At 38.3% G+C, this 13,575-nt stretch overlaps 1 protein-coding gene across 1 annotated transcript in view; it reads right to left on the reverse strand.

The window, feature by feature from the left end:
• THSD7B (thrombospondin type 1 domain containing 7B) overlaps nt 1–13,575 on the reverse strand; it is a gene marked incomplete at both ends in the record, with an annotated part of 764,094 nt that overhangs the window by 254,068 nt on the left and 496,451 nt on the right. The window contains one exon of the mRNA XM_082658783.1: nt 6,945–7,139. Coding sequence (XP_082514909.1) covers nt 6,945–7,139 — 195 coding nt within the window. The remainder of the gene's footprint in view (nt 1–6,944; nt 7,140–13,575) is intronic.

The raw sequence follows: 13,575 nt of genomic DNA on the forward strand, positions 1-13,575 counted from the left end.
TTTTTAAGATCACGATTGCCAACTGAAAAAAAAAAAGCACAACCTGAGAGTTGTGAGTGAAGTTTTATTTGGGGCAAAATGAGGACTATCGCTCAGGAAACAGCATTTCAGACAGCTCTGAGAAACTGCTCCAAAGAGGTAATGGGGAAGGTCAGTATATATATGATTTTGGTGATGGTGTTTCTGCTAGTCCCATGCAGGTTACTGCTAGTCACAAGGAGCAGATGTCACCATGAAGGAAGTAAGTGCTTTTCTAGATATGAGGAGATACAAGAATTGGGTTCATAAAATCATCTCCTGAAAATATCTAACTATCTGAAGACCTGTTTTTCCCAGAGCACACAATGCTTCATTCCTCATCTCCACCCTGAACACCTTTCAGCGGGTGTTGAAGGTCAGCAGCTGCAGCAGCTCCTGATTTAATCCTTGTAGAGGTCGACGGCAAGTGCCAATGCCGAGTGCCAGTTCATAGTTGACATGATCTACGATTAATCTTTACCCAATAAAAACAAGTTTGTTGGTTTAACTAAAAGAGTCCTATCTTTAGAATTAAGAACATTATACGTACAACTGTTATTGTGTCCGTTTACTAAACGTCAAATAAGATCATGTTATCTCTAACTATTTGTCAGCAAGAAAACTAATGATATTTTCATAAAGAAATTTAGATCCAAATGGGCTAAGACTTTTTTAGATGAATGCTTTAAGAACAATTATGTCTTATTGTATGTCTACTTAAAAATACTTTCTCCAGATCTTTCAGTAACTTGAAATTTTAGAGTTTTACTAAGTTAAATGATGGGAATTCATTGAATGTCTAGATCATTTCCAAATAATAGAAAATACTGGGAAATTAATTGCTAAGCAAGTCTAAATTTATCTACTTTTGTTTTCCTATTTAAAAAAATGCCTAAAGATGTTTGGTTTATTGGTCACTTGTCTCATACCACAGTGAGGAAAAATTACACTGTGAAAAAATGTGTTTCTAGAGGTAATGGAATATGTTCGTAAGTTTGCCAATCAGGCACGCTCATGTGACAAACAGTTCGTAACTGCTGACTTCTTGGTTTTTGCTAGAGATTGGGGTTTTTAAGAGTTGAGAATTCTGATTAATATGTGTAATTAGAACCACTAAAATAAATAAAACATCTTTGTATGCAAGAATACTTTTTAAAAGGGTAAACGAAAAGGAAATGCATTCTGTTAAGGGAAAACAAAGTAATTTTGTCCTAAAGAGAGGTTAAGAGAAAAAGAAAAAAAAGAGCAAGGGAAAGCATAGGACACAATCTGGAAGAAAAAAGGCAAATTACAGGGTTATGAAAAGAAACCCTGAGAAAGAATTTGATGTATGGCCAGGGCTGGCAAAGATTAAAATGAACTTAATTGGCTGAAAGAATTCTAAAGATATTAAATTAAGCTGGTGCAAAACTAGAATTTGAATTTCTCTCTGTTATGTCCTCTAGCTAATGTTGGCATGTCTCCAGGGGACCCTGAAACATCTCAAAGAAAGATATTAAACTAATTAGGTTTATTTGTTATATTAAATTACATGATTAACATTGTTAAATAAATGATGATAAACCTTAGGTAATATTGTATGAGTAAATGTTATCAATATAAATATTCTAGAATTTCTAGGAAATTCCTAAAATTCAGATGTCCTACTCTAATGTTATCATAGTCCAATTATCTTAAAATGTGTGCAACAGAAATAACCAAATTTCTCTGTCAATTGTAATTGTATCTTTAACCATGCCATTTTAAGTCTTTTGTCATGTATAGATAGTATTATTTTACTCTGTTGCTTTTATTAAAATTTTTCATCTTCAAGAAGAGTCACGGAAGGACTTTTTTTTTTTTTTTTTTGACAATTACAGGTTTCTGATAGCTTTCAGGTTATACTGCTGAACTGGGTATGAAATTAAAGAATTCTAGTGAAAAATCTGATGACTTCATAAAACTGTTAACAGGAGATCAAGATCAACAACACTTAATTGCATATGACTGAATGAACTGATGAATATGGTTATAATTGGTATGACCTTTTGTCTAAAATATTACTGTTTATCTTTGTTTTCTTGATATAAGGAAATCTTTCCTCTTATGCTATGACTAACACCAATTTGATAAATTATACCTTTGTAAGCAGAATTGAAACATTTATCTTTTTCTCTCTTCCATCCCTCTAGAAGTGGAAACTCCTTATTCTTATTTTCATGGAAATATAGTTATTTGCGAAAGTTCAATAAAAATCTCTTCTCTGTTTGACAGGTTACAATGGCAATGCTGGTTATATTAACATAGCTTTGACTGGAATGCCTTATTTGAGAATATGCATAGAATCAGATATAACAAGTCAGCTTTAAAGAACTAAGATGGACTTTATGGAGCCATAAAGCCCCTTAGAGAAACAGCCTAGTGCCTTATTTGCAGGGTTCCCAGCATCCTTATCAGGTGAATAAGAAAGGACCCTCAAGGGCTTCCCTGGTGGCGCAGTGGTTGAGAGTCCGCCTGCCGATGCAGGGGACACAGGTTCGTGCCCCAGTTCGGGAGGATCCCGCATGCCGCGAAGCGGCTGGGCCCGTGAGCCATGGCCGCTGAGCCCGCGCGTCCGGAGCCTGTGCTCCGCAACGGGAGAGGCCACAACAGTGAGAGGCCCGCGTACCGCAAAAAAAAAAAAAAAAAAAAAAAAAAAGAAAGGACCCTCAAGATATTTTGGGAACCTTGAGAAGGGAGGAATTCACCCAAACCTATACAGGGAAATCTGATGGCAAGTCCTAGGCATAATTTTCGTGGCCTTGAGAAGCCTTAATGAAGTTCAGTCAGGGACTGTTTATGACAAGCTTCAAAAAACACAAATTTAAAAGAGCCTATATAATCAACTGCTATTCTTGGTACACTTATGTAAATAATCAGGCCTAGTTTATTGAAACCAGACTTACTTTGTAAACAAGTTAGTCTTAGTTTGGCTGTATTTGGTGGAAATGAGGATGACTTTAGAGAAAATATATGTTTCAGTAATATACGTTTATAGATATCAAGTTCTTGTGCTATTAATTATCTACAAGGTTTTGGTATTTACTGCCTGAAACTCACTTCCTAGACGGCTCCTGTTGCTATGTTACATTATCACAAAAGTTTAAGTCACTTGTTAAAAGAACGTTTTTAGCTTGTTTCTGAAGTTTATCACAGTAATCTATGTTTGGATAAAGATCGGATACCCTATGACTACAACCAGAAGAATATATACTGGAAAAGACATCATTTAAAGGACTCTCTTCAGCTTAGATGGAAAGGCCCTTATGAGGTACTCTTAACTAGCTCATGCACAACAAGACTAAAGGGAATTGACTCTTAGATTCATATTTCCCATTTAAAAAGGGCCCTGCACTGGACTGGTATATAGAGAGGATTGCTAACCTCAAACTCACCTTGACACAATACTCAAACAGAGAAGAAGCCATACCCACAGCAGGAAGAGATGAGGGCATCAGAAGCAGATAGCTATTCCAAGATGCCACACCGGACCTTGATTTCTTGGATATTTACATGTGAACCAAATGTTTTTGTATCATGGGCACAACCCTATGCAAATTTTTAAAAATCTATCTCATTTTTTGGTTTATGGTCAATTACCTACATCCAGTACTTCTGGTTCACCCTGGTGGATTTCTCTTCTCCAAGGATGTGATTGGATGGTCCCTTAGAAAATTTATTTTAACCTAAATATGAATTTTCTATCAGAGTTACTCAAGCTCAATCAGAACAATGAGCTAAATTTAATTCAAAAAACATAACCTCCCACTTATCAGGAGGGACTCTTCCTCAGTTATGGAATGGATTTATATGGGTAACACCAGGCAACAGTCGTTAAAGTCTAATGACTCTGTTGGGCTTGTAATAGAACACATTTAATGACTCACATAAAAAAAAATCAGATTTGTGCCTTAAACAATCTGCTCCCTAGTCTTGGTGATCTCAAGAACTGGTTTGATGCTGGAAGTTCATGGCATAAATCCTTACTATGACCTTATTAATACTTCTAGCTGTAGAACTTGTGTTCTGCTTACAAGATAGTTGTAGATTTGGTAATGCAAGAATAAACAGCGTCTCCAACAAAAGCAGTAATGACTAAGAGATTTGAAATGTTTGATCGAATATATAGTTCTATATAGAATTAAAATGATTATAATAGTGTAACTCTAGATATGGGAAGAGACAATCGGGGAGAATCATTTCCTGGACCGTAACAGACTAGTAAGACAGGTGGTCCAGAGACCTTTATGGTAACCATTAGAAGGGCCCGATTCAGTCATAGCACATTGGGTGGCCTTTCAACGAAATCCTATGAAATCCTTGACGTAGGGCCCTAGGACAAATTGGTAATGAAACGGCTCTCAAACTTTGGTTGTATTTATGACCAAAATGGGGGAACTTCCAACAAAAGAAGAGCAAAGAGTATGTCATTCTCCATCCAGGTCTACAAAGATTAACCCATTGCAGTCACTGACTGACCGTACACTCAGTGCTTCTAACAGAGGAAATGAAAGACAATAAAAGGATACTCTGTGCTTTGAACAAATAGACCCTTAGATAGTCAGACGCACTTCAGGAAGAATTTTAATAAACTTCACTTCTTGCGTCTTCCCATACACAGAAAGTGCTATGATCATTACCTTGAGATTGCTGTTGTGACTAGCAGTAAGTTTCTACGAAGATGTATGCTGACTGCATACATTTCTTAACAACAACAAAATCACATATAAACTAGCCTTCTCCCCTACCTCTTGCGAGCAGTCCCTCAGAGCTATCAGAGGCTGTCTCCGGGGCAACAGTCCTCAGTAAGCCCCTGGATAACCTTAACTCATAACTCTCACGCTGTGCATTTTTCTTTCAGTTGACACTACTATAGAATTCATTTGGTTGATTTTAACAACTCATGTATTTCATGAAGTTAGCCAGTTGTTTAGGTGTCATCTAGATACTGAAACATACAAAGGTCAATCAGCTAGGCAAAAGCATAGCAGTTAATAATTTAGAAAAGAAATTCTAAATATTAATGTAATTCCTAGGATAGAGTTTGCAAGCAAAAATATAACAGTTTTTCAGTATTTACCTTAAAAGTATATATTAAATAAAAGCCAAATTCATCAAAATTTTGACAATTAACACAAACTGTACTGGTTGCAAAATGAATAAGTATCCTAGGATTTTCAATTATTTCATTCTCAGTTTACGGATACAAAACATCATTAGCAAACCTTCAAGACAAAGAAAAAAATTGGCCATTAATTAAAAACTTTCTTTCCCTCTCAAGGAAATTCTCTCTCATCTCAAAGATATAGACAGAGTTGCTAGGATAATGGCTTCTGAAGGATTATGTAGGAACATGCAAACCAAGTTCCATTAAATTGCCCCTGAACTTGGAATTATTCCTGTCATACATTCTATCCCATCATGTTGTTAGAGAATAAGAAATTTGTTTTATCTTAGAAACATAAGCAATGTTGCATAAAATTATATATGAACAAATTTTTATAGAATAAAGTATAACATTTAATTTGATGTTTCTATTTGTGAGTATACGTTTCACCTGGACTTACAAATGGGCTTCTGATTTGTGCGCAGAAATCCTGTTAAGCGCTCTCATGGATTTTGTCAATCCATTAGAGTGAGCTAAATGTAAAACAATCTGGTATGCAATGCTTTCAAACAAAGGTCTTGAAACTGAGAGAATTAGCACTTGAATTGCTCATGAGAAAAAATGGTCATCTGTGCTTAATTCTTCAATGTCAACACCAATTTTATTAACCCAATTATTATTTTGGCATTTTCCTTTCATTCTTCATTCCCTGAATTAAGTTTTCTGCAAATATGAAAAAAACATTCAATGAAGAGATGTTCTGCCATATTTATCTAGATAAGAAGTAGGATATATATTACTACATCAATTATTTGTATATTACAGGCAAAAATTGCTCTAAGACCTTGATTAAACTATTCACTGCTTTAATTTCCATTAAATTTCAAGGATGTAAATAGAACCAATAATTAGCATATGCCACAAAAGCAGAATCTATGTATGTAATTCGATTTGATTTTTCTATTTTTGCCTGCACTGGGTCTTCCTTGCTGCACACGGGCTTTCTCTACTGAGGTGAGCAGGGGCTACTCTTAGCTGCTGTGTGCAGGCTTCTCATTCTGGTGGCTTCTCTTCTTGCAGAGCATGGGCTCTAGGTGCAGGGGCTTCAGTAGTTGCAGCACGTGGGCTCTAGGGCATGTGAGCTTCAGTAGTTGTGGCGTGCGGCTCTGTAGTTGTGACTTGTGGGCTCTAGAGCGCAGGCTTAGTAGTTGCGGCACGCAGGCTTAGTTGCTCCGCGGCACATGGGATCTTCCCAGAACAGGGATTGAACCTGTGTCCCCTGCACTCACCGGCAGGCAGATTCTTAACCACTGCACCACCAGGGAAGTCCCTGTAATTCAATTTTTGTCTTCCACCACTAAAATTTTAAAATATCAAGTTACTTATAAGGTAATAGCAAAAGATAATGACATAGGTGAGATCTGCCTTTGATGTTCTTTACAAATCAGAGACTGCTTTCAAACTTGCTGAGATCCTGGCATGGAAAACATCAGAAACTCTGCCATTAACTACTCCAGGAAGTTGGTGGATATATTGCCATTTATGACTACAAAGATTATAAGCTGTATAGAGAAGAACTTCATAGCTTTGGAATGGTTCACATCTTTCATTTGTTTCACAAGTATTAATTGGGTATCTATTATGTGCCAAGCTTTGGCACTGAGGATGCATAATGGCAGGGAGGGAAAGGGAGGGGAGAGACCTGATACAATTTCCCATCCTTCTGGAACATATATTCTCCTTGATCAGTTTCAGGAAAGCATCACTTGCCTGAAGCTAAAGAATGAAAAGCACACCCTACCTGTGAGCTGTCGCCGTCTACTTCGAGTTGTTTCACAATTCGTGGAGCAGGGCGTAAACTTGGACCAAGCAGTGAAGGTGCAGTCATCATGACAGGGTACTGTACATTCTTGAACAAGGGGAGGCATGCCATTTGTCTGCTTGAGGCATTCCGTCATTTCTGCCGACTGGTTATTACCAGAGATGCACGAGACAGCTAAAAAAACATGGATTCTTTTGTTATTATTTTAATTAAATCAAGCTGCTGGTTCTTGGACGAAATTGCAGAATTCCCCAATGTTTGAAAAGTTTGGTTATCACTGTGATTGCAAAAGGTGTTCAACATAGCTAACCTTATTTCTCTCTGGAAATTAAACATTTATTGTTGTCAGTGGAGGTATTTGAGAATTTAATTGGTTTCGTTATTAATCCGAACCCAGCACTGACAGCAACCAAAATAACATTCAGTAATTTTCTGTATGTCCTGCCTGTGAGCATTTGATCTCTAGAGATGATACAAAACTAGAAAAGAGAATCTGTAAAAGAATAATAATAGGAGGTCCACCCACATCTCTACAAATGACCCAGTTTCATTCCTGGATGGACCTAGAGTCTGTCATACAGAGTGAAGTAAGCCAGAAAGAGAAAAACAAATATCGTATATTAATGCATATATGTGGAATCTAGAAAAATGGTACAGATGAACCGATGTGCAGGGCAGGAACAGAGATGCAGACATAGAGAACGGACATGTGGACACAGGAGGGCAAGGGGAGGGTGGAACGAATTGGGAGATTAGGATTGATATATATACACTATCATGCATAAAATAAATAGCTAGCGGGAACATCCTATAAAGCACAGGAAGCTCAGCTCGGTGCTCTGTGACGACCGACCTAGATGGGCGGGATGGTGGGGAGGGGTGGTGGGAGAGAAGTCCTAGAGGGAGGGGATATAGGTATACATATAGCTGATTCACTTCACTGTACAGCAGAAACTAACACAACATTGTAAAGCAATTATACTCCAAAAAAAAAAAAAATCAACAACTAGAAAAAGAGAGTAATAGGAGGACAAAAAAGGACAAAACCACCAAAAGATCATCTGAACTCTTCCTAGATTTGATTTTTGTTTACTTGTTTAAATGGCACTTATGTAAATGGCCCTATTTTTCACTTCAGTCAGTATTTTAAAAGGAATTTCTGCTTTCTACAAGTAAGCTTTTTTTCCCTTGCTAACATTTCAGGATCAGTTAAAGTTTTTATTTTTTTTTTTACATACAGGCATAATCTATCCAGATAATCCCCAATACAAATATCCTACCAGTTGCAGATGTTTCTCACATACTTTTTCAGCTGGAATGTCTCCAGTCATACCATGAACTGATAATCTCAAGATAAGACATTTTTGAGATTTTGCTTAATTTTTTGAGTCTTTGGACTAATGCCATTTATTTTATTAAGAATGAATGATATTTTTGTGCATCTTTTCTTCACCCTAATTATGGACTCTAAGGATATATCTTTATTTTCTAGACCAGCATGCCTCAACCTTGGCACCACGGACGATTTAGATTGGATAATTTCATTTTGTGGGTACACAAGTGTGTCCTGTGCATTGTAAGAGACTTAGCAGCATTCCTGGCCTCAACCCATTAGATGCCAATAGCACACACACCCTCCCAGTTTTGAAAACCAAAAATGACTTCACACAGTGCCAGATGTCACCCCCTGTTGAAAACTACACTTCTCAACTGATTCCTAATCACAGATGTCTTTGAGAACATAGAGATCTGATGGCATAACTTCAGACCTACTAAACCAGCATCTCCGGGGGAGAAGTCCAGGAATATTTTTGTCTTTAAGTGTCCCAAGTGGTTCTGATCCAGCCTGTCCACTGACCACCCACTTTTAGCGTGATGCCTTTGGACATGGTATTTGTTAATGGATATCTGCTGCGTTCATCATCCTAAAGAAACTACGGTTTAGGGTCATTTTTATTACAGCTCTTTAAAATCTACCAAGTCACAAGGAATAAAGAGACCACAGCCTAGGAACGATGTTGTTAAGAACTCTTTATATACGCTTCTTTAACACAGGGTAAGTATACACAGGGGCTTTCAGTTGCCCATTTCTCTTATATTCTGAATTCCTTTCTTTATTCTGAGCACAGCAGAGAACAAGTCAATCTGAACACCATTTATCCAACTATCTATCTATCTATTTACTGGTGAAAGCCAAACCTAGCTAATGCTTTAGGACAAAGGAATCAGCTAAGATGACAATGGATACACGCACAACACTTCCCAGTTTGTACATCTGCTCCGCAGCAGGTGGGGCTATTCATTAATTTTGAATAGTTTTTGCTCTTGTTTTTATCCACATCCTAGGAACAAAATCCATGGCACATCAAACCAACATCACCTGCATTTTCTTTGTTGGGACTGTTATAGCCATTAATGATGAATAAAATAAGATACTTTCTTTTTTTTTTTTTTTTTGCGGTACGCGGGCCTCTCACTGCCACGGCCCCTCCCGTTGCAGAGCACAGGCCCCGGACGCGCAGTTCCAGCGGCCATGGTCCACGGGCCCAGCCGCTCCACGGCATGCGGGATCCTCCCGGACCGGGGCACGAACCCGTGTCCCCCGCATCGGCAGGCAGACTCTCAACCACTGCGCCACCAGGGAAGCCCAAGATACTTTCTTAAGTAGTGTACAAGCAAATGTTACTTGAATTTCATGTTTAGATAAATAATTTGGAGTTAATTTAGGGGATTTTTATCATGCCAAGTTTTCTTTTCCAAGATGACAATGCACTGAATAATATGAAGAGGAATTTTAAATACTTTCAAAAAGTACTGCTATTTGAAAATTGAACCTCTATGAATGTACAAATGAAGAGTTTTTCCAATGATAATACATTATTTTAAAATATTCACTTTCTAGGACTTCCCTCATGGCACAGTGGTTAAGAATCTGCCTGCCAGTGCAGGGGACACGGGTTCGAGCCCTGGTCTGGGAAGATCCCACATGCCGAGAAGCAACTAAGCCCATGTGCCACAGCTACTGAGCCTGTGCTCTACAGCCCGCGAGCCACAACTACTGAACCCACGCACTGCAACTACTGAAGCCTGCACACCTAGAGCCCGTGCTCTGCAGCAAGAGAAGCCACCGCAATGAGGAGCCTGCGCCCCGCAATGAAGAGTCGCCCCCGCTCGCCGCAACTAGAGAAAGCCCATGCACAGCAACGAAGACCCAGCACAGCCTAAAATAAATAAATAAATTTATCAAATACTCACTTTCTATATTTCATTTCAATAAGTTTAAAATTTGAAAGCTATGATAAACATTCAATGATATTTTTAAGTTCTACAAACTGTCTAAATTAGAATACACTGGATTTATGAATGTCTGTATTGAACTCTTTGCACAAGAAACTAAGAAAGAATAGCTTTAGCGTATGACAGAATTCACAGACACTGTTGTTAAGTGCCATGAATGCAAATTCCATCCCCAAACACCTGGGTGTTACGTGAACTGAGATGAGTTAAATTGTTTATGCTTTTGTCTCCTCATCTTTAAAATGAGTATTATAAGAGCATATAAACAAAGGGCTGTGAGAATCCTCAAAGCCGTGTTTCACACCCACCAAGAGCCAAATAAAGGCTATTATTATTATCCTTTATATTCGTTTTAAATCAAGCAGGCTGATAGTTCTAGCAAGCATACATGCACACACTCTCGCTCACCACACCTCATTTCTTCCTTGGCCATCCTCAGATTAAGGTGAAGAGAAAACTGGGTGAATCTTCACCTGATTCTGTACTACACTTACAATCACCGTTAGTCAACCGGTATACTAGATATGCCCTTAACACATTCAATGCATTCACAGGACTACGTAGAATAAATCAGATCCACCACTCCTGCACAAAGTGACCCAGCAGTCTAATGGAGGCTTTGGAGGATCCTAAGGGCCACAGAATGCATTCAGAGTTGTAGTATGAACTTGACCCACATTAGACTGAAGACCATTGCTCTAGGTTATCACTGATGATCAGCTCAGGGGTGAGTGGCAATCGATATGCTACACGGCATGCAATCATCCGTTTAGGCCAGGCATTATGGTTCTCAGATTTCTTCAGGTTCAAGATCCTAATTTACTTTCAAGTGTGAAAAGAACCACTAGAAATAAAAACATGAACAAGTTGAATAAAACAATTTACTTCTTGGGCATGTTCTAGTATAAAAGGAATCATTTAGTAAACATTTATCAAAGGACAGGGCATTGAATGATACTAGAGGGTAGGCAAAAAATGAAGAAATAGAGGGCGAGAAGTATGCAGGACTGGAAACCCAACAAAGGAAAGATGACAGATACATACAAAGGAAATGAAAAGGGAAGACATTTAGAGTAAGTGGGGCTAACTAGTAGCTAGAGGTACAACCCAATTCAGAGGCCCCTTCCACTGGGCAACTCATGGGCAAAGGATATTTTTTTAAATTTCTATCTTATATTGGAGCATAGTTGATTAACAATGTTGTTAGTTTCAAGCGTATAGCAAAGTGATTCAGTTATACATACAGATGTATCTATTCAAAGGATATTTTTAAACTATGTTATTTTTAACCTACAATATAGTTCTGTGGCCAATATTAAGTGTGTATGGACTCCTTAAGTCAAATAATTTCTTTGAGGACTAAATCAGAGGTGGTAAGTAGAGTGTACTTAGCAAATTGTGGGCCTTGGTGTTTAACAGAACTAAAGAGACTTTTTTTTTTTTTTTTTTACTGTTACCTTGGGCAAATTATGTAAATTCTACTAGAACAATTAACTCATCCATACAATGGGAATGATAACACCTACATCTTATGATAAATTGATGCAGATGAAGTGTTTAGCACAGAACTAAGCACTTGGTACATCTGCCTAGAGAGTTTCTATTATTATGAGGAAGGCTATTGGAAATGAAATTTAAGACATGGCTGCAAAGAAGATCCCACCATCTCTTGCCTTGGCTCAGGAAGAATTTTCCAAATCCTACCAAACCCTCTTGACCCCTAAGAAATGTGACTGGAGCCTCCCTTCGATTATAATATTGAAGTCAGTAGGCTCTTCCAAGGACTGCATGGCCCTCCCAAGGATACTGTGTTAGATTTCCAAGTGATGCTCTTGCATTATGCTTAGTGTCTATAAAAATGGGGCTACAGTAAAAGCTACCATATAAGACCACAACTCCAGGAAGTCAGAAACTGGAATCTAAGGTCTGCTGGGAATTCTTTCCAGAAGCACCAGGATCAAAATCCCTAGTACTTAAAAGAGTCTAATGAGAAAAGCGTGAGTATTTGCACAAGAGTGCTGGCCATATTTTCACCTCCCTTACGGAGGTGGTCATATCCAACAAAAACAGTGCCACGCCCCTCTGTGCTAATGCTGAATTCATGAGAATTTTAACATCTAAGTAATACTTAGGGGCATATATTGTAGCAACGCTTTTCAGACCGTTAGGAGCATTTGAGCTTCATTACTGATCACAAGAAGAATAAACATAAGGCAGAAAAAATAGCTCATGCCCTGGGATCAGGAAGAAACCTTCTTAAGGTCACTTTCTCTACCCCCATGGCAGACTAGACACTAGGTTGCTTATACACCTGGATCTTTATTACCTATACCTTCTTCCCTAATAGACCTTACTGAAATTGACCCATTTATTCATCCATCCATCCAATCACTTGGTCACAAAATATAAGGAACTATGAATATTTAGAAAAGTATTTTCTGTGTGTGTATGCAGATATACAGGTACATATAAATAATCTAGCTTTTGGGAGGCTATAGTAGTGGCAGTGACAGGCAGGTAGACAGATAATAGTAGCACAGTAATGTAGTTTCCCTAAAGGCAATAACCCATGGGGAAATCCTGGTAAACAAGAGAAAAGTAGGTACTTCAGTCTTGAATGGAAAGGATGTGCTCAGGGCAGGCATGAAACAAACAGGCCATTACAGAGAATGGACCTGTCAGACACCTGCTATTTAGATGAACTCTGAGTTCTGGGACTTGTGGATCACAGCACATCACTTGCAGGTCACAATCTAGAGAAAAGATGTCTCTTTTGATGGTTTTAAGTATTTAAAATACTGTACTATACTAGGGGGAAAGGTCTTTCCATCAGGCAAGGAAGAGGTATTCACTAGTGACCATTCCTGTCATATATTTCTACCTGGAATGAATCATTTAAGCAGAGTGGCAATTTGATGCTTAATTATATTTTATTTATTAAACTTGAAATACTGCTGTCTTTACTGGAGGAAAACTGTACTCCCAGGTAAAATGAGCTCAAATAGCTGCAGAACCACCTCATTGTGCACTGTTTGAAATTTAGCTCTCTTAAGCTTTGAGCAGAAAGCTCTCAGGGTAGCTGCCGGGGACAGATGGGTATTCTCATTAAGGAATGATGGAGAAGCAGTGGCTCAGCTAAGCTGTTGAGACAAGAGCTCTCAGACAAGAACAGTCACCTGGTAAGTGGATATGGTCGGGTGACCTGGAACCTTCCAAACATCTCTGTGATGCCTGAGGTCACATTTTCCTATTCCTAGTGTCTAGCAATGTACATAACACATAGAATTGAGTTCAGCTTGATCTTTCTCTTAAT

The sequence above is a fragment of the Grampus griseus genome (genome assembly GCF_964374135.1).
Source record: "Grampus griseus genome assembly, chromosome: 7".
NCBI lineage: Eukaryota > Metazoa > Chordata > Mammalia > Artiodactyla > Delphinidae > Grampus > Grampus griseus.